Raw genomic sequence first — 25,023 nt, forward strand, 5'->3', positions numbered from 1 at the left:
AGTGCAGGAAATTCACAACTATCTCCCCTCCCCACACCCCAAGTGACCCTGCTCGATGCCCAGAAGATGGCAAAACACTGTCAGGATCCTTAGCTGAACTGCCGAGGGGAAAATTGCTTCCTGACCCCAAGGTGGCGATCGGCATTACCTTGGGCATGTAAGAAGACCACAAGAACTAAGCACTGATATAACGCATTCTGCCCTCCCCTCATGATCTGCCCAGGTTCACAGAATCAGCGTTGCTGTCAGATGGCCATCTAAACTTCTGCTTTAAAACCTCCAAAGAAGGAGAGCCCACCACCTCCCGAGGAAGCCTGTTCCACTGAGGAATCCCTCTGTCAGGAAGTTCTTCCTAATGATTAGCTGAAAATTCTTGATTTATTTCAACCCGTTGGTTTTGGTCCGACCTTCTGGGGCAGCAGAAAACAACTCTGTGCCATCCTCTATATGAAAGCCCTCGAGTACTTCAAGATGGTTGTCATATCACCTTTCAGTCATCTCTTTTTCAGGCTAAACATTCCGAGTTCCTTCAGCCTTTCCTCACAGGACTTGGTCTCCAGACTCCTCACCATCTTCTTTGCCCTCCTCTGGACACGTTCCAGCTTGTCTATATCCTTTTTAAATTGTGGTGCCCCAAACGGAACACAATTAGATGAGATCTAACCAGAGTAGAGCTATACCATCACTTCACATGATTTGGACACTATAGCCCAAAAACGCATTTTCTTTTTTAGCTACCATATCACACTGCTGACTCATGTTCAGTATACGGTCTAATAAGACCCCTAGATCCTTTTCGTACATAACTACTGCCAAGACAAGTCTCCCCCATCCTATAGTTATGCATTTGATTTTTCCTACCTAAATGCAAAACTTTACACTTATCTCTGTTGAAATTCATTTTATTTGTTTTAGACCAGTTTTCCAGTCTGTCAAGATCATCCTGTATCCTGACTGTATCTTCTGGTACCCCTCCCAATTTAGTATCATCTACAAATAAAGAATTCCTTCTATTCCTTCATCCAAATCATTTATAAAAATGTTGGAACACAACAGTTCCCAGGACCATATTGATGACAGCCAAACCTAAAACTACAAATTATTTGTCTTAAGGGCTTTACGTAGAGGCTGAATAGCTGGGGGGATAGGATTGTGCCCTGTGGATCCCCACAGGATAGGACCGTGATGACAAGTTGTCTCTAATAGCAAACCTTTAAGACCGGTCTGTGAAGGGTGGTTTAAACCAAGGCATATCCCCTGATACTTACTACTGCCTCTCAAGTGCCTCTACAGAATGGCATAGTCCACTGTATCACAGTCTACAGAGATGCAAGAGGGCCAACAAAGAAGCATGGCTTTTGTCTACATTTAGGTTAACTAAGGTTACCAGTGCTGTGTCTCTGCCCCATGGCCCATGCAGAGAAGATGAGTTGTTTGAAAATGTCTGGAGTTGGTCTGCTACTGCTTTCTCAGTCACTTTGCCCAAAAAGGGCAGGTTAGAGACTGTCGTTACGTTCTTAGACACGTGAGCTGCTTTGGCCACTGCTAGCTCAATAGGGAGCTAGTCTGGTTGGGGTTGCTTTCCCAGAGGGCTAGCAGTAAAGAGGTGCTCTGAGAAGCTGTGACTGACCCAAGGTCACCAAGCTGGATTCAGGCGGAGGAGTGGGGAGTAAAACCCGGCTCTCCAGATTAGAGTCCTGCCGCTCTTAACCACGACACCAAACTGGGAGAGGATACAATCATCATTATTCTTAGAGGTGGGGCTCCCTGTGGGCTATTCCAGGTCATTCTGTGAATCTGTCAGTTATTTTGTGGGGTTCTTGCTGTTGCCTTGGAGCTTTGTTGGCTGTGTAACCTTTTTGCCAACATACCAGAGGCATACTACAGTTGCACATAATGGCCCATTTTGTTTAACGGGGACAAATTCAACTATTCCTGCATGTATCATCAAATGGTAACGTAGCCATACAGGACAGGAGGAGAGAAGCCAATTGGAAGTTGGACCTGTCGCAGGCTTGAGCCCGCTTGTGTTCCAGAAAGGTGCTTCTCTGCTTGGGAAAGAGGAGTTTGTCTTTTCTGCTGCAGTTGGTGGGCCACGTGCTTTGCGTGCCCCATTCCCTCCCTAGAGCTCCAGTTCAAATTCCTTTGGGAAGAGTGTCTGTGACTTGCTGCCAGGCTAGACAGTTTGCTTCCCTGCCTTGGTATGAGGCAACTGTAGACAAATAGAGGATTTGACCCACATGATACTTTGGTGCCCTGGATATGCACTAGAACAAGAAAGATTCCTTAGGAACATTTTATCATGGCTCTTAGAGAAGCCAGAACAGGTTGAATTAATGCTTCAGCTGGCAGACAGAGATAAATTTGTTATAGCTAGCTGGCAAGAGTTATTGCCTCTGAAATAATATTTAAAAAACCCTGGCCTACTGGCTCCCTATTAGATTGATTCACTGTTGTCTCACTCTGGGTCATTGGTACTGGTATTTTATTTTTGAATTAATATTTGATTTAGGCTGTCAGTTATTTCTAAATAGTTGTATGGATTTTAAATGTTGAAATTATTATTATTATTATTATTATTATTATTAAATGCAATTATGGTTATGTGTTATTTAAAGAGACTTATTAGGAAGTCATGGTTGTTTTACTGGTTGTCTTGGTAGTTATTGTTTTATTGTATTTATTGCTATGGTTCTTGGGCTAATGCACTAAACAAATGAGCAATGGTATAAGACACCTAAAAAACCCCATTTGTCTAGAGGAACCCTCTGACTTGTGCTGTACAGTTGAGAGGTGCCGGACTCAGTTTCACAGGCAATCCAGACCATGTTGCTGGGACCCCTTTCATTCCAGGGGATTCTCTCTATTTCTTACTTCAGAACTGACTTGTGACTCTTAAGTTTTTCCCACTGAAATGTAATTTCCCATGGAGGGAGAGCGGTGTTGCATAGTCCAAGTGGCACATAGTGTTTCAGGCCACCAATCCCATTATTTTTTCCTCCCTCCCTTCCTTCTCCCATCTTAATTTTTTTCCTGTTTCTCTCCAAGTAGGCTGGTATGTTTGATCTGCCTCTGTCCTGTCCACAGGATCATCAAGAATGTTGTCAGGAGCTTCAAATACCTCTATGGCTTGAGGTTTGATGTGAAGGGCCTGGAGCATTTCCAGGTGGAGGGCCCGTGCGTCATTGTTTCGAACCACCAGAGTGTCTTGGATATGATGGGTGAGAAGTTTAGGGTGATTTTCAAAGGGATTGATATTAAAGCAAAGATTCCAGAAATTGATAGAAGCATTAAAACACTACCAAAAAGTGTTAAGATAAGAAGAATCCTAAACAATTTAAAAGTAAAGTTGTCTAAAAGTAACACAAAATGTGGTTAAATCAGGAAACAGTTGTAAAATGACTTCTTAAAACCAGCTGGTCTAGCAATCCTACCTGTGCATAAGGAAAATACCTGGCATAGAAGGAGCCAAAAGGTGCTTATATCAATCAGACTGTTCCTGGGAACCCAAATATATCGGAACTTAGATGGCCTAGGGATATGGGGTGGTCTTTCCATAGCCAGTCTCTCCTGGTAACGGTGGGAGGAAGAGCAGGGTCTGCAAAGATGGTTCTAAGTGCTAGGGGTAGGGATCCTGACTACAGGTTGGGAAATTCCTGGAGATTTGGGAGTGGGGCTTGGGGAAGATGGAGTTTGAGGAGGGAAGGGAACTCGGTGGAGATATGGCTCCATAGAGTCCACCCCACAAAGCAGCTGTTTCCTCCAGGGGAACTCGTCTGTGTAGTCTGGGGGATCAGCTGCAATTCTGGGAAATATCCAGGCCCCACCTGGAGGTTGGCAAACCTTGTAAAGTGGGTTCAAGTGAGGAAAAAATGCTCCTGCAGGGTCTCTGCTCTCAAGCCAGTTAGTGCTCTTCCCATACTGCGGCGGGCCTGGAGATGAATCTGCAGTTCTCTTAAGACAGACAATAGGCAGCAAGCTGCCAGCTGGGGCTCTGGCCGTCTTCCAGGCCTTGCCATTATCCAGTCTGGATGTGGACAGCCAGGGTCACTTCCTGCCTCTCAAGAAAGGGCCAAAGCAGCTGTGCACTAAAGAGGGGACCTGGACCTCCATCAGGAAGTGCAGGCCTGATGCAGACCAAGTTGCCTCCCCAAGACCTTGACTGGCTCTGTCAGCCAACTGATCCAGAACTCCCAAATAGATTTGGAAGAAGGGCAAGGTACCGTTTTGTGGCAGACTTATCCCATGGTGAACTCGGAGCAAGAGACCCTCAAGACTTCCTGGCTGAAGTGGGGCTACAGCCAAGGGCTTTCTCCAGTCCCAGTATCCACAGTCTGCTCTGCCGTTAATGCTGGGCACTGGGTTCTGCAGAACAAACTTGACTTGTTCTCCCTCTCTTCTGTAGGGCTGATGGAGATCCTACCAGACCGCTGCGTCCAGATTGGCAAGCGGGAGCTTCTCTACTTTGGCTCTGTAGGTCTCATCATGTACCTGGGCGGGGTCATCTTTATCAACCGAAAGAGTACCAGCAACGCCAAGTCTGTGATGTCCGGTGTTGGCCAAGCTATGACCACTGACAATGTGAGTGAGTGTGTTGGAAGGAGGGTAGACTTGGGGGAGGCAAGTTTTTATTTTGCTAGCCCCCGGAGTCTTGGCTCACAGAGTGCTTCAGCCACATGGAGTTCTCTGAGGAGCTCGTGTGTAACAGCAGTAAAAATGAGCTTCCTTTTAGGGGAGCAGGTGGAAGAGGTGGGGCCCACATTTCCCTGAAGGCGAGTCGTCTCCTGACAGGCAAGAGTTCAGCCATTGCTTGGTGTGCTCCACTGGAAAGATTAACACCCTACATCTTGAGACAAGCAAGCCAAGAGTATTTCTCTGCCCCCCAGTAAACCCCAGGAATTGTAGTTTGGTACTGATCGTTCTGTTGATCTCTTCTCTCCACCCTGTAGTGCTGAGAAAAAACAAAAAAGGGTTGGAACACAGTTTTGCTTTCATATCAGTGTTTTGTGTGGATCCTAGAAAGTGTGGAAAGTTTCCCCAGTTCCAGGTCACGACTTTGTTGTGTGTCATTGGATTTCTATCCCACATTACTTTGAATTAAAAATTTTTTACATTTTTTAAAAAAAAACATAACAACAACATTCGATTTATATATCGCCCTTCAGGAAAATTTAAAGCCCACTCAGAACTGTTTACAAAGTGTATTATTATTATTATCCTCACGACAATCCCTTTGTGAGGTGGTTGGGGCTGAGAGAGTGTGACTGGCCCAAGGTCACCCAGCTGGCTTCAAGCAGGGCAGTGGGGAATCAAACCTGGCTCCCCAGATTAGAGTCCCTCGTTCTTAACTGCTATATCAAACTGGCTCTAATACTTTTTAAAAGTTAATGTTTTCTGGAATGCCTCTTTAAATGAAAGTGGAGAATCCTTTCTGGAGAGAGAGTATAGAGGAGAGGGCCTTTGTGTCCCCCTCTCCCCTTAATGGAAACAGCTCCTTTGAATACCTCCGAAATGCTCCTATCCTAACTGTTTTGCTGTAACCGTTAATTTCTTTACTTGTGTTGTTAAATAGGTTCAGTATCTTTTAACCTGCATAGAGCAGAATGGAGGGGGGAAAGTACAGAGGTAGTGGTGGGGGGTTTTTTTGCCTCTTCTAGGAGCTGGTGTACTGCAGCCCAGATCTTTGCCGGCAAGGCTGTGTTTGTGGCCCTGCTCTCCTGGTTGCTTGTCCAGCCCAACCACCTTGTGGTCTGTCTGCTGTCTGATAGAGCAGAATTGGGAAGGCTCTCTCTCTCCCTCCCAGCGGGCCGTTGGTATGCCCTGCTGGGTGAGCGTAGGGGGGGGGGCACTAGTGGTATAGGCTTGAGCGAAGAGGCTGGATGGTCACCCTTCCACTCTCCTCCCTTCAGAAGGTGTGACTGGGTAGGGATGTGGGCAGTCAGCCAGTTCAGTCATTTTTAGTTGAGTGATTTGGATTACATTTAAATAACATGGCATGTTACAGCACATTCAGATCAACTGCAATTTATTTAAAGGATCACTTCCTGCTTCATTGATACACCAGGCCAAATTGGCCCTAAAACAAGAACCACCAGGCTGTTCAGAGCTCCCAGCCTCACCAATCCTGACTAGTCACACTCACAGCCTGGTAAGACCAACGTCCTTTACAACAAGGCCAAACGAGGAGGGTGCATCTCCACTGACCTTTCAGCAGATTTTGAGGGCCTCTGACACGGCTCCAGGCTGGGGTTGGAGTCATGGGCCGCCCCAAGAGCCCCTCCAGTGGTAGACACTGTCTTGGCAGGAGAACCCCCCCCCAACAGCATCTGTGCACACAAGCGACTGCAGAGGCACCAACTGGAGCAGGCTGGCCACGACTCTCTCCAGGACGCGCCTCTTTCTCCTCCCTCTGGGCGTTGGCTGCTTGGCCACCGGGGGTGGGGGGTGGGGGTGGGGAGGGGGCTCCTGCAGGTGGTCGCTTCCTCCTGATCTCCCCAAGAGCTTCATAACTTGTCTTTTCCAAGTGGTATGCACAGTCCTCTAATCTGACAATATTCTGGTTTTCTGTTACTCAGGCAGACCACCCGCCCCCAAAAATCTTACTTGGCATCAAACAGATTCCTTTCTCCCACAAGCACCTGAGTTAAATGGGAACGGAGGAGGCTGAGGATGGGGAAAAGGCTTATTCTGAACTCTACACAGTTTAATTCACAAGCATCAGAATCAGTATTTTAAAATGAAACTGCCTTCTTCTACTGTTGTTAGAAGTTATTTTATAAATACGTCTTTATTTTTTAAATGGTATGAAGTTGGAAAGGGGGAAAGGAGAAAATCAGAAATTGAGTTTTATTTTTAGATGATTGGGTGAGAAGCCCTTATTTTTGAAAATCCTGCCTAAATCTGTACCCACCCATAAACTGAATTGTGCATGAAGAGGCAGGGGACTTTTATGGCTTAGTTTTAATCCCTTTCTTGTTTGTACAGTACGGTTTTATCATTTCTTGTATTAAATTTGGATAAATTATTTTTTTAAAAAAGAGGCAAGGGACTGCATTCATTCAGTGTTGATGGTTAGGCACTCTGTGCATGCTCTGAATTACATTTTCTTCTACAACTTAATCCTACTATTGAACATACTCCTAGGCTAAGCACAGGAGAGGTCTTGGCACAAATTACAGGATTAATCCCAGAGTGGTATAACTGTGTGATTCTGTTTTAGCAAAACCAAAAAAGGAGTTTTAGCCACCATAACATCTAGCAGAATTATTGTAGTTTAAGACCTTTCATGAATTGAATTCTCATTTAGTAGATATGAATATAAAGGAGATCTGTGCACAGTGGGGTTGAAATACCTTAAAATACAAGAGGTAGTTTGTGACATTTCTACTCAAAGTACTCTAAGTATGAGATACACACAGTGACCATTCTCATCAGTTATAATTTCTGTTTAAGCTCTGGTCATTCATGCTTCAATAAATCTGTTAGTATTTGAGGAAGGAGAGCAATTGTAACAGCCATTAAAATAAATTATTGCCCCGGCTTATTATCTTTTGATGTTAAGCAGACCATGCTTGGTGGAAGGCCGTCTCCTGCTTGGTGTTGGCAGCATGTGGCTCTGGTCTATTGATGTGGGTTCTTCCCTTCTCAATGGGCAGGTGAAAGTTTGGATCTATCCAGAGGGCACGAGAAACGGAAATGGGGATCTCTTGCCATTCAAGAAAGGAGCATTCCATCTGGCCATCCAGACCCAGGTAATAGGAAGGGGCTTTGTATGGCCATCGAGGTCCAGACCCTGTTCAAGGCCAGGCATTCAGACCTTTCTCTGCCTTGCTGTCCAGTCCGTACTTGAAGATGTCCAGGGAGGGAAAGGTCTCCACCCTCTTGGGTTCCTTTGCTGGACTCCCCTTTAGGAAGTTTATCCTAACATTCACCTGAAATCTCCCCTCCTGTAACTGAAGCCCGACAGATCTAACCTCTAACCATTAGAGATGGTATCTAACTCATAATTGTATAAACTTCTTAAGGTCCCCATAGCGCTTTGTTCCTTCTCTAGATGCATTAGGCTTCCTTTGTGGAGGGCGAGTACAGTCTCTGGGCCTTGTGGACCCTGCAGTGTAGGAGCGATTGAGGCTTGCTTTCTAATCTGCTTCCTGGTCTTCTTCCAAGGTTCCAGTCATTCCTGTGGTGTATTCCTCCTTCACTACATTTTACAACCCGGAGAAGAATCTGTTTACATCAGGTATGGCAATGGATTGGAAGCCGTTTCTTCTGCTTCCGTCGAGATGAGGCTTTGCCTCTCAGAAGCGTTTTGACTGTAGCTTTACGTCAAATGAACGTGAGCTTTCTGGGCATGACTGCCCCACCCAATTACGTGAGGCAAACAGTCCCCATCTGCTGCTTCTGCATGTTGAAGGGATTTGTGCTGGCAGAAAGCTTTTCTTGCTCAGGGTGGTTGGGAAATATCCCCCCCCCCCACACACACACACATGCATGCACACAATTTGGGGATGTTCAGCAGCAAAAAGAGTTGATGGGAGTGGAAAGGGAGAGCAGAGGGGGGTATGGAAGCAGGAAGCCAAAAGAACGCTGGACTGGTCAGCCCCTGCCTTCCTCGCTGCTCTTCTGTTCGTTTCTGTTGGTCACCGCATTGGTCACGTGAGAGTTGATAGTCTGTTGCCTCTTCGCTGGGATGCTGCCTCAGCCTCTTAAGGTGAAGGATCTCTCTAGACATCCAGGTTTTTAAAGAGTTGGCTCAGGTTTCCCCAGACTCAACCTGGGTTCCTGCAGCCATGCAGCAGCTCTGGGAAATGGATGTTAAAGGAAATAAAGGAGAGCCCAAACAGCCACAGAATGCCACCACGGGGGCAAGTGGGGAGAGGTCTCTAATTTTGCTGCTCCATGTGGAGTATTCTGGGCACGTGGAACAGTAAAAACAAGGAAATACCCTCCCCTGCCCTGCCCAATTTTGACATGAGAAATGGCTTGAGGTGGGAGGAGCCCCTCCTTCCCCCACGGGAGGCCCTTTGGGCTTGCCTTTATTTCCTTTAACATCCATTCCCCACAGCTGCTGTGTGGGGGGGGGGAGCCCAAGCTGGGGCTCTGGGTCCTTGACCCACCTCTTTAAAAACCTGGATGTCTAGAGAGACCCTAAGACAGAGAAGTGTGGGGGTTGCCTGGCCATGGCAAGAGGTTTCTGACTCTCGTGAATGAGCCCTGCAGCGAGATGAGGCTTGGTTCTGTCCTCTGGTGCCCCCACCACACTATCAGGTGCAGGCAAATGGCTTCTCAAAGGGGGCGGTGCAAAGGCCTCAGCGAGGCTTTCCGGGGTCACGTTAGGTCATGCCGGGCTCTGGCTTGCAGCTTTCTTGAGCAAAGACTGTGCTTTAAAATGCACTGGAAAGGATCCTGCAGAGGGCCCAAGGGGCAGGCAGCTGAGGAGTTTGAGGCTTCCGGCTTAAACGAAAGAAAATCTGGAGTGGGGGCTCAGGTTGCCGTTGTGCAGGCTGTAGAGCACTTCCTCTTTTCCCCATCACATTGGCATTGAGCAGTGGCAGTGACCATCTCTGAGAAGGCACGCTGTGCATCATTAACTGGCAGGATTTGCTACTGCCAGGAGGGCTGCTGGCTCCTGGCTGACAGAGTCCTCTCTTCCGTGGATCTGTCTCATCTGCTCGAAAGAACTTCCCATTTGAGGGGCAGTCTATCCCTGAATCCTAATTGCCAAGGGAACAAATGATACAAGGCTCTTGCTGTCCTGCTATGTTAGGCATCAGGTGGCCACTATTGGATCCCAGAGGCTGGATCAGAGCGGTTAGTTACAGTCTGATCCTGCGGGCCTCGTGTGCTTGCTTGATGTCGAGCAGGCTAGCAGCGTTTTAAGGACACCCTCTGTGGTCACAGCTCTTCTCTTTGGGGGCTCTGAAACAGGGTGAGAGTGAGAGAGACTCCTCTGACCCCAAAGGCTTCTGGGCTCTGTGTGCCTTAAGCCACAATTCCTCAATCGGCGCAGGCAGCATGGATGGGGGCCTTGAAATCTGCGACATGGACAGTAGCCGAAGCATCCCTGTGCTGGCTCTGGTCTGTCCTGCATCTCCTCTGTTGTCTTCTCTCTCACCCCCCACCCCCCACCCCGTCAGATCCTGCACTGCAGAAATGGGAAGTCCTGCTGTCAACGGCAGCTCCTCTTCCAAGCTTGGCTGTCGGAGCTCGGCGGGGGGGAGGGGGCTGTTCCTCTGCCTGTGGGTCAGGCAAGGCAGCTGTCTGCCCTGCTGGTGCTTCCTTTTATTTGTATTTATCATCTTGTGGTTCATGGAAGCTTCTGGCCCAATCTGTTGTTCACCAGCCTTGAAGGTACCACGGGACTTTGTCTTACCTTCTGGCTCTATGCCAAAAAACTGACCTGTTCCGGCAAATGCTGCTTTTTAACGTAACTTGATCGGGTTGCATGTCTATCTTGCCGTTCTTCCATGGAACTCAAGGGGGAAGCTGGGCGGTGCCCCCACAGCCGCAGGTCTGCCCCAAGTCAGCCAAGTGGCTGCCTCCGGTATCTTCAGAGCATGCCCAGGACCCTCGTTTGCCCTGTCTGGCTTCTGCAGCCTCCCTTTGAGTAACAAGACCAGTGTGGCTGCTTTGTTCTGCAAGTGCTGTCCAGCCTCAAACTGGAAAAGTTGGCGAACCAGCCAGGAGGGGAAAGCTGAGGGCAAGGGAGAGGCGTGCCCAGTGCAGCATGGAAGGCGAGTCTGGGCAGGGAAGATGATCCCAGGCACGCCTCTTGCCCAGTGCCGTGGTGAGGTGGTGCTCCCGTCCCTCAGCCTCTTACTTTTATACTGTGCTTGTTTATTTTACTCCTATTATCGGGCATTTTTATTTTAATATTATTGTAGTATTATTAATGTTGTGACCCGCCCTAAGCCCTCTCTTGGGGAGGATGGGTAAGAAATCTAATAATTTAAATTCGGTTAAATTCCCGGGCTTCTGAGCTGGAGTTTAGACCCATCCAAACAGACAACTGTCCGTTCCTTCACAGCATTGTTTTGTTCATGGAGGAGGTGAACGTGACATGCTGCCACATCAGCTCAACCAATCACAGTTGGAGGCTTGACTGCAACAAGGACAGTACATCAGATTTGTCCTCCTCCATGAATTAATCAAACCAAAGCCCTTACAAATGTAAACAAACAAAATCTGAACTAGTGGCCATCATCCCACCTTGCAGCGGTGTTAAGTACTTTCTGTTAATCTAAATTTAAAGTTTTTAGAGGGAGATGATTTGACCTTGAGCTCACAAGCCGCCGTGCCCCCCCCCCTGCATTGTCAGTCATGAAAGGAGGCGGTTGATAAGCTGGAAGCCACCTGCTCAGTCTTCCTTCTTTCCTTGCCAGGCAGAATCCGGGTTGAAGTCCTGCCACCCATCCACACCAGCGGCATGACAGCCACAGACGTCACAGAGCTGTGTGACACATGCTACACCACCATGAGGGAGACCTTCTTCAGACTGTCAGGAACAGCCAGAAGAGTGAATGGATCCACACCCCACCTTGCCCAGTAGTAGCCTTTGGCCAAACTGGGTTCACCCCCCCCCCCCCCACACACACACCAAAGGACTTCTGCCTGTTGCCAAAAATGGCCGTGGCTCTGTTGCTTGGGGTCGTGGGAATCTTTGAAAAGCCTGGGGGCGGGTCTCTGTGTAAGCATAGCCCTGGAAAGGGAGTGCCACCTTCCTGCTATTCACCCCTCGTACCAGCACACACACACACCCCCCCCCCCCGAGGAAGGCATTTTCTTGCGTGTTTGCTGTACCGTTCTCCAGAATTGCCTGCTTGGAACTCAACTGAAGTCTCCATTGGCCTGTTTGGCACTTTCCAGCTGTTCAGACTGATGACATCCAGATGCACACACTCTCTCTCCCCCCTCCCCTGCCCTTCCCCAAGGTTGTGGGGGGAGGATGTTCCTGCAGTCGTACGGTTTATGGGGACCGCTCTCATCTTTGCATTGAGTGGCTGTAATCTTTTCCAAGATGGCAGGAGAGCTTTGAAAAAGGGGCTTTGGAACCTTGTAGAGCCTCCCCCACAAGTTGAGGAGTGGGGAGGAGAGCAGCGTGGCGGCTGTTTCTAGGCTCCAGCATGACAACGTGCAGCTCTTCCCTTCTTCGTTTGGTCGTGCTGCTCCAAAATGGGGGCAGGGGCACAAGAGAGGCCTTCATGCAAATGTCAGAGAATTTATAATGGATTCAACATTGCTCTGTTTGGGGCTGGCCAGGCCTCTGTGGCCAACCAAGAACAGATGCCACAAACTTCGGTGTGTGTGTGTGGGGGGGGGGGGCACTTTGCACAAAGCCTTTGGGAACCACGAGGCTTGCCCTATGATAAGAGGGCTGAGCTTGCCAAGGGGAGGGGAGGGGAATGTTCTTCTCTGTCTTTTCTTTCCTTACCCATCTCCCATTGATTTGAAAACTATGCTGCTAAGTTGCAAGTAGCTCTTTAAACAGGGAAGTAAAGAAGTGTTTGGGTTGGTCAAGTAAAATCAAGGGTCAGCAAGTGATTAAGTTTCTGCTTCTTTGGCATAAAAATGTTCCAAAAAGTCATTAAAATTGGCATCTCCCGAATTCCACTTTGGGTTCTCACAGAGATGTGTGGCTGGACTTGAGGATGCAGGCAGCATGACTTTAGCTGAATTACAGTTTCCGTACAAATGCTCTGGCCTGTGGATTGGGCAAGAAAAATACGTCTGCTTCAGTGTTGAGTAATCCCATGGGCTACAGTGGGATTATCTATTTGAAAGAAATTGATTTCAGGAGAGCAGCCCAAGGACACAGCCCCATAAGTAGCCCCCCCCCCCCCGCCCACTGAAACACAAAAGCTCTTGCCCCAGTTCCCACTTGCGGCAGTGGGGCTTGTGCCAGGGGAAGCCATTCCTGCGCTTGGCCCTCCTGGCCCTTGGAGAAAACAAAGTCCTTCCATCTTAAAAATATGTTGCTAGAATTATGGGGTCTGATGAAACAAACAGAGCTCAGTAGTGTGACTATTACTGCAATAGTTTATAATGTTCTTGAGATAGTGTGTGTGTGTGTGTGGGGGGGGGGGTTGCCCTTGGGGCTCACCAATCGCTTCTGCTTATTAAAGGGCTTTCTAAATATGTGGTCTTAAGTTCCAGCAAACAGGGATTCTTTTGAGTGCCAGCTGGCCACTGCTCTGACTCTGGAAATGGTTGCAAAATTTCCAGAAGTGCCTCCTAGCCCTCTGGGCCTCCCACCGATTTGGAAACAGCCTGGCAGAACAAGCACTGGCCATGTGTTTGTGTGCGTCCGGGGTATGCACTGGCTGCGGCAGCTTCCTTCCCCCTTGAGATTGGTTGTAAGCCTGTGCCATGCTAGCAAAGAGCAGCATTCCTGTGCCCTCAGAGGGTGGGTTGAGGTCAGCTGGAGCATCTAAGCCCAGGGGGAGAGCTGGCTGGCCTGGCTTCTTCTGTGGAACACCTCTTGGAGGTTTTCTCAAAACCAGCCTCTCTGGGACAAAGGCCCAGCACGGTTGTCGTCCTGCTAACACAAGGGTGTGGCTGCATCTTTCCTCAGATTTGGAGGGGGGGGGCGTCTGATGGCCAAGGCCAGGACTTTCTCTTGGTCACATGCGATGTCCCCCCCCCCATCCTGAGTGTGTGCAAATGTTGTTCTGGGCATGGGGGCAGCTTGCCACGAGGTGATCCGCTTGCCTTCCTGATAAAGTTGCCAGTTGCTCTTCTGCTGTCAAGAGGGCTTGGCTTTAACAACCAAGCAAGTGTATGTAAACATTCTTGTTAGTTTTATGCTGAAATTTGTTTTGAGGGAGAAGGGGTTTTGCAAACTATTGCTTGAATAAAGGAGCCACGTGGCTTTAAAAGAAATGGGCTGTTTCCAGGGCATTCAGATAACAGCAGGCCCTCGCCAAGCACTTGGCCCCCAGGATGCGCTAGCCTGAGGCTGACACAGATACTTCAGGCTCTACAGTTAGCAAGGAGGGCAGCGTGGCTGGCAGCCAGAGCAAAGCTCCTTCCCAACTATTGAAGTGTTTTGATAGCTCGCTAATTTGGCCACTTACAATGAAGGAGCCACTGCGGGGACTTGGACCCCCACAGCCTTTCAGAGGATGTCGTCATTTTCACCTTTTTGCACCCGGGGTGACCCAGGTTTAAGCTGCAGAGGTGGGGAGTGCACTGCCTGTGGCGCTTCCTGGGTGTTGCTCTGGCCCCTTTCCCTTGAGGGAAGCAGCAGGTGGAATGGAAAAGTGCCCCTGGGTTGCTGGAGTCATGCAAAGAAGTCACACTGGCACACCCTTCTGTCTTGCCTTGTGCAAGAACACTGAACCCACAACTCAAGTTTCCTTCAAGCATATGGATGGGAGCCAAGAGTGGAAAGAGGACTAAAACCCTCTGTGCAAGGTGGCGGCAGTCAGGACTACTCTGGTATAAGACAAGATCCCTGAAGTAGTTTGTGGGGAAGAAGTCTGGATCGCTTATACAAGAAGGGCAGCCAAGAAAGGCCCTGCCCACTGCAAAACCAACGTCGGCCCACTGTTGCTTAGAAAGTGATTATGTGTTGGATAAAATGGGGCAGGTTATTTTTTTTGAATAAAGTCAATGATTTAAAAAGAGCCGTCAGACCCTGTTGGATGTTTTGCAGGCCAGGCCAGGCCAGCTGTAAAGGTGCTGGTTAAAAACATCCATCTGGGGCAGAAGTTGGCCCCCTATTTTGGCCTTGAGCAGAGTTTATTGTGCCACACTCTGGGAGTGCCCTTGAAGACAATCCAGAAACTTCAGCTGGAAAGCTTGTGTCTTGCTTTACTGCCATGAAACGTGCTTCAAGGTGCTGGGGGGGGGGGGCGGCTACATGTGGCAAGTCCACTCCCCCCACACATGCACATAGGTGCTTACCTAGGCACATTAAAAATTCCTTACTGGAAACGAGGCCGACAGCAGCCCCTGCCTGGTAGAAGGGGCCTTCCTGAGGGTGACAGGGCAGGCTCTCCCTGTTGGCGGCCTTGTGGAGATCAAGGGAAGGTGGGTATCCAACAGGGCGAGGCCTCAGCCTGGGCTAAGGACAGTGGCCACCCCCCCCCCAATTTCATCCTGGTCTCTTATCAGCTCTGGTAACTCCTTTGTGGATTTGCTTGTCCTTTTTCCATGTCTGCCCAGAAATATTGGGGGGGGGGGCTCTTACACACGACCTAATTAAAATTGTGTACGGGATGTTCCAGGACCAGTTCAAAATTTGGCACAGTGTCCCACAAAATACAGTTTCCCCAATCCAAATGAGCAGTTGCTGATTACGTACCTTTCTTTTTTCAATATCTCTGATAGATTAAATATACATTTTTACAAATGTAAGTTTATTGCAATCATTTTTAAAAGGGAAAAAAATCACAGGCCCTCTCAGTTGCTGGCCTAGAGTCCCCAAGTATTAAATGACAAGTGAATCGTACCATTTCATGCAGTAATGAGCTGAATATACACCTGAAGAATTTTGCCCCCAATCCTGCACTGGAATAAAGCAAGCTTCTGTTCGTTCATGTTGCTAATGGCCTCAAAGGCAGCCTCTTCCTCACAGCAACTCTGTACTAAAGGTTGATCTGCAGGGTAGCAAAAGACTAATTTATTTGTAATAGGTATTGGCTGCATGGAAAAAATTCTTCTGCAACCTAATGGGGGTTCCATGCAACCACGCCTAGAACGGGAAAACGAGCTCACTGTCATCTCATTACAGCCATCTCCATTTAACACCGAAAACCTGTTTTGGGATTAGGTGAGGGTAATTCAGCACCCTCCCAGAACTACAATGCCCAGGAGCATTTCAGGGAGCCCTGAGCAGTAGAAAGCTGAAGCTGGTAGCACGATGCCTTTTCACATGAACAGCTGACTTTTCCCAAGCTGTCCCTTGAGGGAAAAACTGCACTTTTGATTCGTGGTTGCTGTCTGAACCTCACACCACTTGAGGCTAGGCGGGCAGATGGGCAAGAAGTACCTCTTCAGGAATAAGATCCTGTTCATTTCAGCAGAGCTGCCATTCTGTGGATACGCAGGCCCACAGCCGACCGTGCGTGTTTCGCTGGCTCAAGGTTCCAGTTACCAGAACCAGTCTCGGCTGCAGTGCCCGGGAGGTATATATGATAAACACTGGGAAAGAGGGGAGGGGGGACCAGGTCAAAAAGTAGGGCTCTTCTTCCTTCTCCGTCCACCAAGTTCAGGTTGGCAGGTGCCTACATGGAGATACAAACACCCAAATCCATGATGGTTCCGTTTTCACCACATCATTCAACCCCCCTTTAAAAACAGGAGCCCAGTAAAACGGCTGGCTCCAACCTCCGCGTCTGCTGGCGCCTGGGAGTGGATGCAAATGAAGGTGAGACCGGCCTGCCGCTCAGACTGGGGTCCGGCCTCTAGGCTGCAGCCTCAGACCCAGCGTTCACTTTTAGAAAAACAGCCCCTCCCCCTTGTAGTCCTCCCAAGCAAGACTTAAGGAAGGGCTTGCCTTTCCTCTGAGGAGCTTAAGGCAACATAAGGTTCTCTTCCCCCCCCCCCCATTTTATCCTCTCAACAACTTTGTGAGGTAGGTAGATTGAAACTAGCCCAAGGTTATCTAGAGAAGTGCTGGGCAGAGTGGTGATGGGTCCTAGTTCAGCACATGAACCCTGGGGCATGCAACATGCTACCAGCAAAACCATGTTGTGGAGCCAAGGGGAGGGTCCACCCCCCCAACTTCCTCCTGCACTCCAGAAAGGCACTGGGCCCCTAAGGTCAGCATGCTGCCCACCCCCCAGTCCCTGAGAGGTGGAATCTGCCCCCCACATACACACATCTGGAGAAGTGGAAACAATCACAGCTGGAAGGCTCGAGATTACAACAGAGAAATTCTCCAGGGGCTTGTAACAGATTTCCCCCCTTGGCCAGAATGGAGAAATTTCCCGTGGTGGGGGAGGGAATCAGAACATTAGTTCTCCGCCATCAACCGCTGGCATTCCAGCCACACCTGACAGGTATGTGGGCAACAATGGAGCCAGGCACAATCACGAGGGCCCATGTGATCAGGTTGTGGGGCCCCTGCGCCAACCACAACTCTAAAGCAGGAAGGATAGTTCTGCTGCTTGTGCCCTCTTGCTGCCTCCGTCCCACTGGCTACGGAAACAATAGGAAAGCCTGCAAAGACAACAGGGCAGCGGGAATTTCCATGCCCCCCCCCCCCCGCCGCAAGGAGACACATTGCCTGCACGCTCCCATACACCAACGAAGGTGGGTTGGCGGCCACCTTAGAGCCGTCCCCTGGTGTTCCCATTTAGTAGCCCTGCTTCTACAGCCTCTTCCTGTTCCACAATGGCTCCCACCATGCAGAACAGGCTTCCTAAGAAAAGGGGAGGGGGGTCACAGTCTTCAAAGTTTTTAGGAAATGTTGTAAGGCTGTTTTATTGGTGAGGTGTGTGTTGCAAGTGTTTCCTGGAGTGAGGAATAGGATTTTGTTGTATTCTGTCCATTTTTAAACTTGGAATTGTAAACCACCTTGAGCCACAAGAGAAAGGTGGGGTGGAAATGCTTTATTAAAGAAATAAAATAAACCACCTTTGGGTAGGGTTGCTGGTCTCCTGGTGGGGCTAGGGACCCCCCACTCCCTGCCTCCTCCTCCCACCGCTACTCCTCTGGCCGATGGGAGAAAGGGGCGGGAACGGGCCTCCCAGTGCCAGGTGGTGGCATCACTCCCAGGAGTGCTCCTGGGCTTCGTGCCAGACTTAACTCGGCCCCAAATCAGCCCAGCATGAAGCCTGGGAGCACTTCCGGGGCCCGAGTGATGATGTCACTCCCGGAAGGGATGTGCCCGCACTGCCCCAGGAGCGTGCACGCATGAGAAGAAACTAGAAGCAAGTGCCAAGTCTCCCCCCTGCCTGCCACTACTGGCTGCTCAGATTTTAGCTGGTACTGTTAAAAATTTCTTACTGTGCGGGGGGAGGGGGGGAAATGAAAATGAGAAAGAAAAAAGGACAGGAATAAAACCGGAGGCTGCCTGCCTCCCCACACCCTTACATGTCTCCAGCTGCTCCTCCAAAAAGGAGATTTGCTCACTGAGGGAGTCTATCCTGTCCAGCTGCTGCCACACGTGCAGGATCAGGCCCAGCGGGCTGGCACTGACGCTCTCCAGCCCTGGCAGCTCCAGTTTGAGGAGAGGGGCCAACGCCAGTTGAAGCTTCTGCAGAGAGGGAGAAGAGAGGCTGCATGGTGGCCTGTGCAGGGGTGGCCAAGGAGAAGCCAAGGAGTCCACAGAGGCAAACCACATGGTGGGCCTGCCTTGCCGCATCCTGTCCAGCGCACCCATTTGCGGGCAAGGTCAGCCCAACGGACCTCTGGAAGCTCCCATGCAGGGCACAGGCGCACAAGCCGGCCTGCTGTTTGGCCCCCTGCTTTCTCTGAGCCACTGTTGGACAACTTCTCCATGCATGTGTCCGAGCACAGCTAGTAGGCATCACCACATCATGTGGAAGTGAATCCCACAGGCTCACTTCTCTGCTAGCCACCCTGAACACACTACCCATCACCCAAGGTTTTCCATGCAGCCAGAGGGACTCACTTCCTCCAGCGCCAGCACTCTGCTCCTCAGCTCCTCCACGTCCTTCTGCACAGTCAGGTCGGAGGCTCCAGCTACGCAGGATAATTGCAAACAGAGAAGAGTTCAAGAGTCCCCAAAGGGAAATGGGTTGGGTTGGTGTCAGCAATCCCAAAGAGGCTCTAAGGCGATTTTGTTCCCTGGGAGGAGGAGCAGAATAGGACAGTGCAGTCCTGGCCATGGCCTGGCCACCCACTAACCCCCCCCCCCCACTCCACAGCAATAGTCGGCATTGCTCAAGCAAGTCAGCTGGACCCAACTGGCTGAATGTGCTGCTAGCGCACCCTGGGTTTGCCTAGGGTGGTGCACTCAGGCTCAGCCACATGCCCCCCTCCTTGGGAAACTACTGTGGATAGGGCCAGCCCCACTTTGGGGATCCCCCCTACCCAAGGAGTGGAAAGGGTGAGCAAAAGGGGGGGGCTCTGTTACCACCTGCATCCCTGGGGAGTGGCTATTGGAGACTCATGAGGGGCTCCCCAGTACTCCTCTCTTGCGAGATGCCAACCAGGGTCAGCAAGAGTCCTCCTTCCCACACCGCCAGCTCTGAAGACGATGCCCAGCCTTGCTACTTCCGCCAGCTGTGGGTGCCAGCCCTCCGCGCATTATTACTCACGGTACGAGTTTGAAGTGGCACAGCGCGTACCAAAAGTAATAATGGGCTGTGGTCGGCATAGCCTGGCGCTCCTCTTCTGGGCTGCTGACTCCTACTTGGCAGTGGAAGTGCGACCAGGGAGCAAGGACAAGCAGCAGGCCTCAGCAGATGCTGCCCCCTGCTGAGCGCCCAGGCACTTGGCTGCCCCAGAGATGCCAGACTGGGTCCAGGAGTAGAAGATGCGTCACGTATACCAGGAATCAGGAACCAGCCTCCACCGAATCTCAGCCCTGAATCAGAAAGCGCCTCTTGCCAGCTGCTACGGCCCAAAAGACAAGCTTGGCCTCCAATGCCAGGGCTGGGGGTTGAATAGGATTTTCAAGGAGGGGCTTTAGATTTCTGCACAGCTCCCTCCTAGGACAGCCTACAAATATTTGGGACGAGGCTTTCAAGACACAGAGCAAAAAATCCCCTTTCCGGCCCAAGGAATATCTACTAATCCACTCATCTGGGAGGGACGATGGCTCAGAGGCAGGGCCTTTGCTTTGCATGTACAAGGTGGTCCCCGGTTCAATCTCCACCATTCCCAGCTGAATGGATCCAGTCACAGGCAACATGACATACCCAAGAGAGCAGCTGCAAATCAGAGCAGACAATACTACGCTTGATAGATCAGTAGCCTGACTCGTAGAAGGCAGTTTCCTGTGTGTCCGCCAAGACAAGTTCTGCTGGGATGCAAGCCAGACCTTAATGCACGCAGGGAAGAGGGGACGGGGCTCTCTCTCTCTGTCAAAGGGCGCTCAGAGTTTCCCTGCGGCACCAAGAACAAAAACTCTACGATGTCACTGCTCTCTAACTCTAAGGAATTTCTAGGGGTGTCCCAAGGACAGGGTTTCTCCCGCTAAACCATCTCTAGTTGGAAAGTGTCCTCTTTGATGCTTTCCCTTAATCTTATGCAGCAGAAACAATACAACTCCCTAGTAAGTTAACCTGGACAACGGTCTCCTTACCCAGACTAGTGACACCAGGGGCATCGGTGGGTGCTTCTGGGGCCTGGCATGTTTTCCCATCAGCCCGGAGCATATGCCCCTGCTGGCACCTGCAGCTGTAACTCCCAGCCACGTTGGAGCAAGCCTGACTGCACCCGTGTCTTCCTCCGGCACATTCGTCCACATCTGCAACCAGAGAGGGAAAAGGGGTTTTGAGGCAACCAAGGAAACAAGCATTCAGCACACACTCTAAAGGACTGACGCTGCTCCCAGGCAGTTCCACTGGCCTGCCTGTTCCATCTATACCGTTGGCGGGAGGGGGGGGGGCTGGGGCTCAGATGGCCCCATGAACTGCAGAGCAGCTGTAACGCCCTTCTGCTTCTGCTCAGCCAGCCACCCTCAGCCAAGCCTGTTCTTAGAAGTGCCATCGTTCCAGGCACTCTATAAGGATCTACCAGTTGAATCTCAATAACTTCACTGCAAGAGTCCAAGACTGCATGAGTTAAAGATTTATTGATGATCCCCAGTTCAGCATCCCAAAACGTTCTTTGTGAGGAATAAAGTCTGGTTCTCAATACTCAGCATATATCGACATTTAAGCACAGCCCCGTTCCCCCCCTTCTATCTACAGCGAATAGGAAGGAATTTAGCTACAGCAGATATCTACAGGAATGCGAGCTAAGAGAATGTTTTTATAAAGTCAAGGTTATTTATCTATGGCAATGGCTCTTTTCTTGCAAAAAGTTCAACATAGTCAGATAACATAAGTCTCTGCCTGTCAGCTAACAGGATCCTTTACACACAAGATTTTACACAGCATGTCAACAAGTATCAAGCCCCAGCATAAGAGTTAACATGAAGTCCCTAAAGTATGGCAGGGGCTGCCAAGACCATGAAGCTTGTAAAGTACAGCTTATGGCAAGGGCCATGTCCCTGACACGCTCTTCCTTCTATTCCAGGCCACTGTGTTGCTGGCAGGCGCCTCCCCAGCGACAAGCTGATGGTTGTAAGGAGATGCCCCCTCCTTCTGGATTCTGGACTTACCCGAAACACTGACTGGGTGTTTTTGCTTCTCCCCCACTTACTCACTTGCACACTGGTGATTTTACAGGCATGCTTCAAAGCAGCCACTGCTTGTTACAATAAGCAACACCAAGAACTGAAGCTATTATTTGCCCTTAAGAGGGATCTCTCTCTCTCTCTCTCTCTCTCTCTCTCTCTCTCTCTCTCTCTCTCTCTCTCTCTGTATATATGTATTGAGCAAGTTTGGCCTCTCATGGGTTTTCCTCCATATCTACAGTCATACAGTTCCACTGAAGCCCCTTAAATGTCACAACCACAAGCACGAGCCAAGGGAGAGAGACAGAGGGCCAAAGCTGAAATTCTCAGAATGGCGAACTCTACACTGCAGCACACATGTGTGAGCCAGCAGAGTGGGATCTGGTGGCATGGAAGACACACAGCACTTCCCTAATCCACTCTTTAAATGAGGAGGCACACGATCCCCAACAAGCTTGCTCATCCCATTTCCCCCCCCCCCGCTCATCCCCCCCACCCCCATGTGAGCAATGTCATTCTGCACTGGGCAAGGGGTTGGACTAGATGGTCTGTATGGCCCCTTCCAACTCTATGATTCACCACTGGAACTGCCCAGCACCATAGTAGCTGGACCACATGGCTGGTGAGGGAGCTGACGTGGTGACCTGCAGCAAAAGCTATGCCATGTTCATCTTATCTGAGGGTAATTGAAAGGACACTTGTAGCAAGTGTAGCCCTACTGGAGAAGAACATGCACGGACTTGAGGCACGCCTATCCACACTTCAGCTTATCAGGGAAGGTGAAGAATTCTTGGAAAGAACACATGAAGCACTCTTGGGAGGTCAACAGGAGGAGGAAGAGAAGGTAACCCAGGGAAAGAAAGAGCACCAAGTACAGGAAGAGGACAAGTGGAAGAACGCGACCCACAAGAGCAGGAAAATCAGGAGACATTCTGAGCCTTTATGGCTGAGCAATCAGTAACCAGGCCCTCCCCACAGAGCATGACTCTAGACTACTGGAACAAGAACTCCTATCCAAGGCTCCACAGAGTAAAAAGGGGGGGTTTCTCAGGCCCCTGTAGATAGGAGGACCTGTGCTTCTTCCCTCCCAAATTGGGGATTCCCTACTGAGAGAGGTAGAGGCTGAAGTGTGCTGACCAGACCTGTCATCTCGAGAGCTACCTTGTTTACCAGGTGCATGCATCCAAGACGTGACAGAAAGGCTGGAGAGACTCATCAGATACACAGATTATTATCCCTTCTTGCTCATCCATGTGGGAACAAATGACACTGCCCAGCAGAATCCAGAATGTACTAGAAGAGACGATGCAATAGAAAGCGGAAGGACCTGAGAGCCCAGGTTGTGATTTCCTCACTTCTTCCTGTTGAGGGCCGTGGCTTAGGAAGGGAGCAGAATACTGGAAACAAGTAACTGGCTACCCAGATGGTATCCTCAGGAAAGACTGGGTTTCCTGGACATGGACTATGCTGTCAGGATGAAGCACTTCTCACGGGGGCAGGAAAAAACTGTTTCGCAGGAGCCCCACAAATCTGATAAAGGCTTTCAACTAAATCCTGTGGGCAAGGGAGACAAACCCCCAACACTAGGATGATACAAATTATTGGGGATAAAAGCTCTAATGGTGAGTGGGGAGGGACACGTGTGCAGGGACCCATTAATTTGTAGGTCAGAACAAATACAAAGAACTCAAGAAACACAAACCACAGAATCCAATGTCTCTACACTAATGTGCAGAGTTTGGGAAACAAACCAGAGGAAGCTGAAGTCTTAATACAGGATGGGAACTATGACCTAACAGGTATTACTGAAACTTGGTGGGATGAGAGACACGACTGGAGAATTAAGACTGAGGGGTACATTTTTTTAAAAGGAAGAGATCAATAAGGAAGGGGGGAGGAGTGCCATTATATGTCAAGGATGTATGTATTTGTGAGGAAATCTATGCATCTGGGCATGGAAGGCCAGTTGAGAGCCTTTGGGTAAAAATAAAAGGAGAAAGAAATAACACTGATATTATGACGGGGGTCTGCTATAGACCACCAAGTCCAGGCGGACTTGGATGACGCACTCGTAAAATCAGATTACAACGTTTTCAAAGAGACAGGACACAGTGGTCATGGGAGATTTCAATTACCCAGATATTTGCTGGAAGTCAAAATCAGCTAACGATGTAAGGTCTAATAAATTCCAGACTTGTCTTGCTGATAACTTCATATTCCAGACGGTGAAGAAGGAAACAAGAGGGTCTGCTATCTTGGACTTGATTCTCACCACCAGGAAAGAACTGGTTGATGATGTGGAAACAGTGGGCACCCTGGGTAAGAGCGACTATTTTGAAATTTAAGCTCTTGGGGAAGGGAAAAGATTAAAATAGACACACAGGTTGGATTTTAGAAAAGCTAATTTTAACAAGCTCAAAGTTATGCTGAGAATACCATGGTCAGAAATACTCAGGGAGAAGGGAGTTCAAGATTAGTGGGAGTTCCTTAGCAGATTGAAGTCACAATCACAAATGATTTCAGTAAGAAAGAAAAATGGAAGGAACCTAAGGAAGCTAAGATGGCTCCATAAACAGCTTTCTATAGACCTGAGAATTTAAAAAGACACATTGAAGAAACGGAAGGGGGGCCTAGGAACCAAGGATGAATATGAACAAATTACCAATGCTTGTAGGAAGAGTATTAGGCTAAAGCTCAGTACAAGCTTAGGCTAGCGAGAGATGCTAAACACAACCAAAAAAGGTTCTTTGGTAATATTTAGAGCAAGAAAAAGAACCCAGAAGTGGTAGGCCCACTGCTGGGAGAAGCACGTGGAATTTTATCAGGTGATGAAGAGAGGACAGAACTGCTCAATTCATACTTTGCCCAAGTCTTCTCTTGCAAGGGAAACTCTGCAAAAATGGCAAAGAGAACACGTGATGAAGGAATGGAGTTGCAACTTTGGATAGGCACAGGGTGATAAGCAGACACCTAGCTTCTTTAAATGAAATCAAGTCCTCAGGGCCACATGAATCACATCCTAGAGTACTAAAGAAATTTGCTGATATAACTGCAGAGCCTCTGTCTATAATCTTTGAGAATTCTTGGAGAACAGGTGAGATGCCAGAAGATTTGAGGCGGGCAAATGTTGTCCCCATCTTCAAGAAGGGGAAAAGGGAGGATCCAAGTAACTTCCGACTCAGCAGCTTGACATTCATACTTAGAAAGGTTTTAAAACAGATCTAAGTCAGTCCTTGAGCATTTAGAAAAGACAGCTGTGATTACTAAGAGCCAGCATGGGTTCCTCAAGAACAAGTCACATCAGATTCATCCTTTTTTGAGAGAATGTTGGAATGCTGAGGACATAGTTTATCTTGATTTCGGTAAGGCTTTTGATAAGATTCCACATGATATTCTTGTCGACAAGTTGCTGTTAGGTGGATTTGTAACTGGTTGACAAATTGCACCCGAAGAGTGCTGGCAAATGGTTCCTCATCCTCTTGGAGACAAGTGACAAGCGGAGAGCCTCAGGGATCTTTCCTGGGTCCTGAGTAGTTCAACATATTTATAATTAACTTGCAATTTATTAAAATTGCAGATGATACTAAATTGGGAGGGGTTGCAAATACAGAAAAAAGGCAGAATCAAGATTCAGGACGATCACAGAATCACAGAGCTGGAAGGGGCCATACAGACCTTCTAATCCAACCCCCTGCCCAACGCAGGATGAGCCTAAAGCATCCCTGACAAGTATTCATCCAGCCTCTTCTTGAAAACTGCCAGTGAAG

General features: G+C 49.2%; 2 protein-coding genes across 5 annotated transcripts in view; one reads left to right on the forward strand and one right to left on the reverse strand.

The window, feature by feature from the left end:
• AGPAT2 (1-acylglycerol-3-phosphate O-acyltransferase 2) overlaps positions 1-15,278 on the forward strand; it is a 32,397-nt gene extending 17,119 nt beyond the window's left edge. Inside the window, exons 2-6 of one of the 3 annotated variants that reach the window (XM_054997422.1) lie at positions 3,052-3,221; positions 4,406-4,581; positions 7,656-7,751; positions 8,167-8,239; positions 11,382-15,278. In XM_054997422.1, coding sequence (XP_054853397.1) covers positions 3,052-3,221; positions 4,406-4,581; positions 7,656-7,751; positions 8,167-8,239; positions 11,382-11,548 — 682 coding nt within the window. In that variant the 3' untranslated portion in view covers positions 11,549-15,278. The remainder of the gene's footprint in view (positions 1-3,051; positions 3,222-4,405; positions 4,582-7,655; positions 7,752-8,166; positions 8,240-11,381) is intronic. The other 2 variants (XM_054997423.1, XM_054997424.1) reach the window with 2 other exon arrangements.
• A 77-nt stretch (positions 15,279-15,355) lies between these two features.
• Positions 15,356-25,023, reverse strand: part of EGFL7 (EGF like domain multiple 7) — a 33,861-nt gene continuing 24,193 nt past the window's right edge. For both annotated transcript variants that reach the window (XM_054997420.1, XM_054997421.1), the window contains exons 7-10: positions 20,219-20,383; positions 18,581-18,651; positions 18,040-18,202; positions 15,356-16,226 (exon numbers count right to left, since the gene is read on the reverse strand). In XM_054997420.1, coding sequence (XP_054853395.1) covers positions 16,171-16,226; positions 18,040-18,202; positions 18,581-18,651; positions 20,219-20,383 — 455 coding nt within the window. In that variant the 3' untranslated portion in view covers positions 15,356-16,170. The remainder of the gene's footprint in view (positions 16,227-18,039; positions 18,203-18,580; positions 18,652-20,218; positions 20,384-25,023) is intronic.

This window comes from Eublepharis macularius, chromosome 14 (assembly GCF_028583425.1).
Source record: "Eublepharis macularius isolate TG4126 chromosome 14, MPM_Emac_v1.0, whole genome shotgun sequence".
In the NCBI taxonomy this organism is placed as follows: Eukaryota; Metazoa; Chordata; class Lepidosauria; order Squamata; family Eublepharidae; genus Eublepharis; species Eublepharis macularius.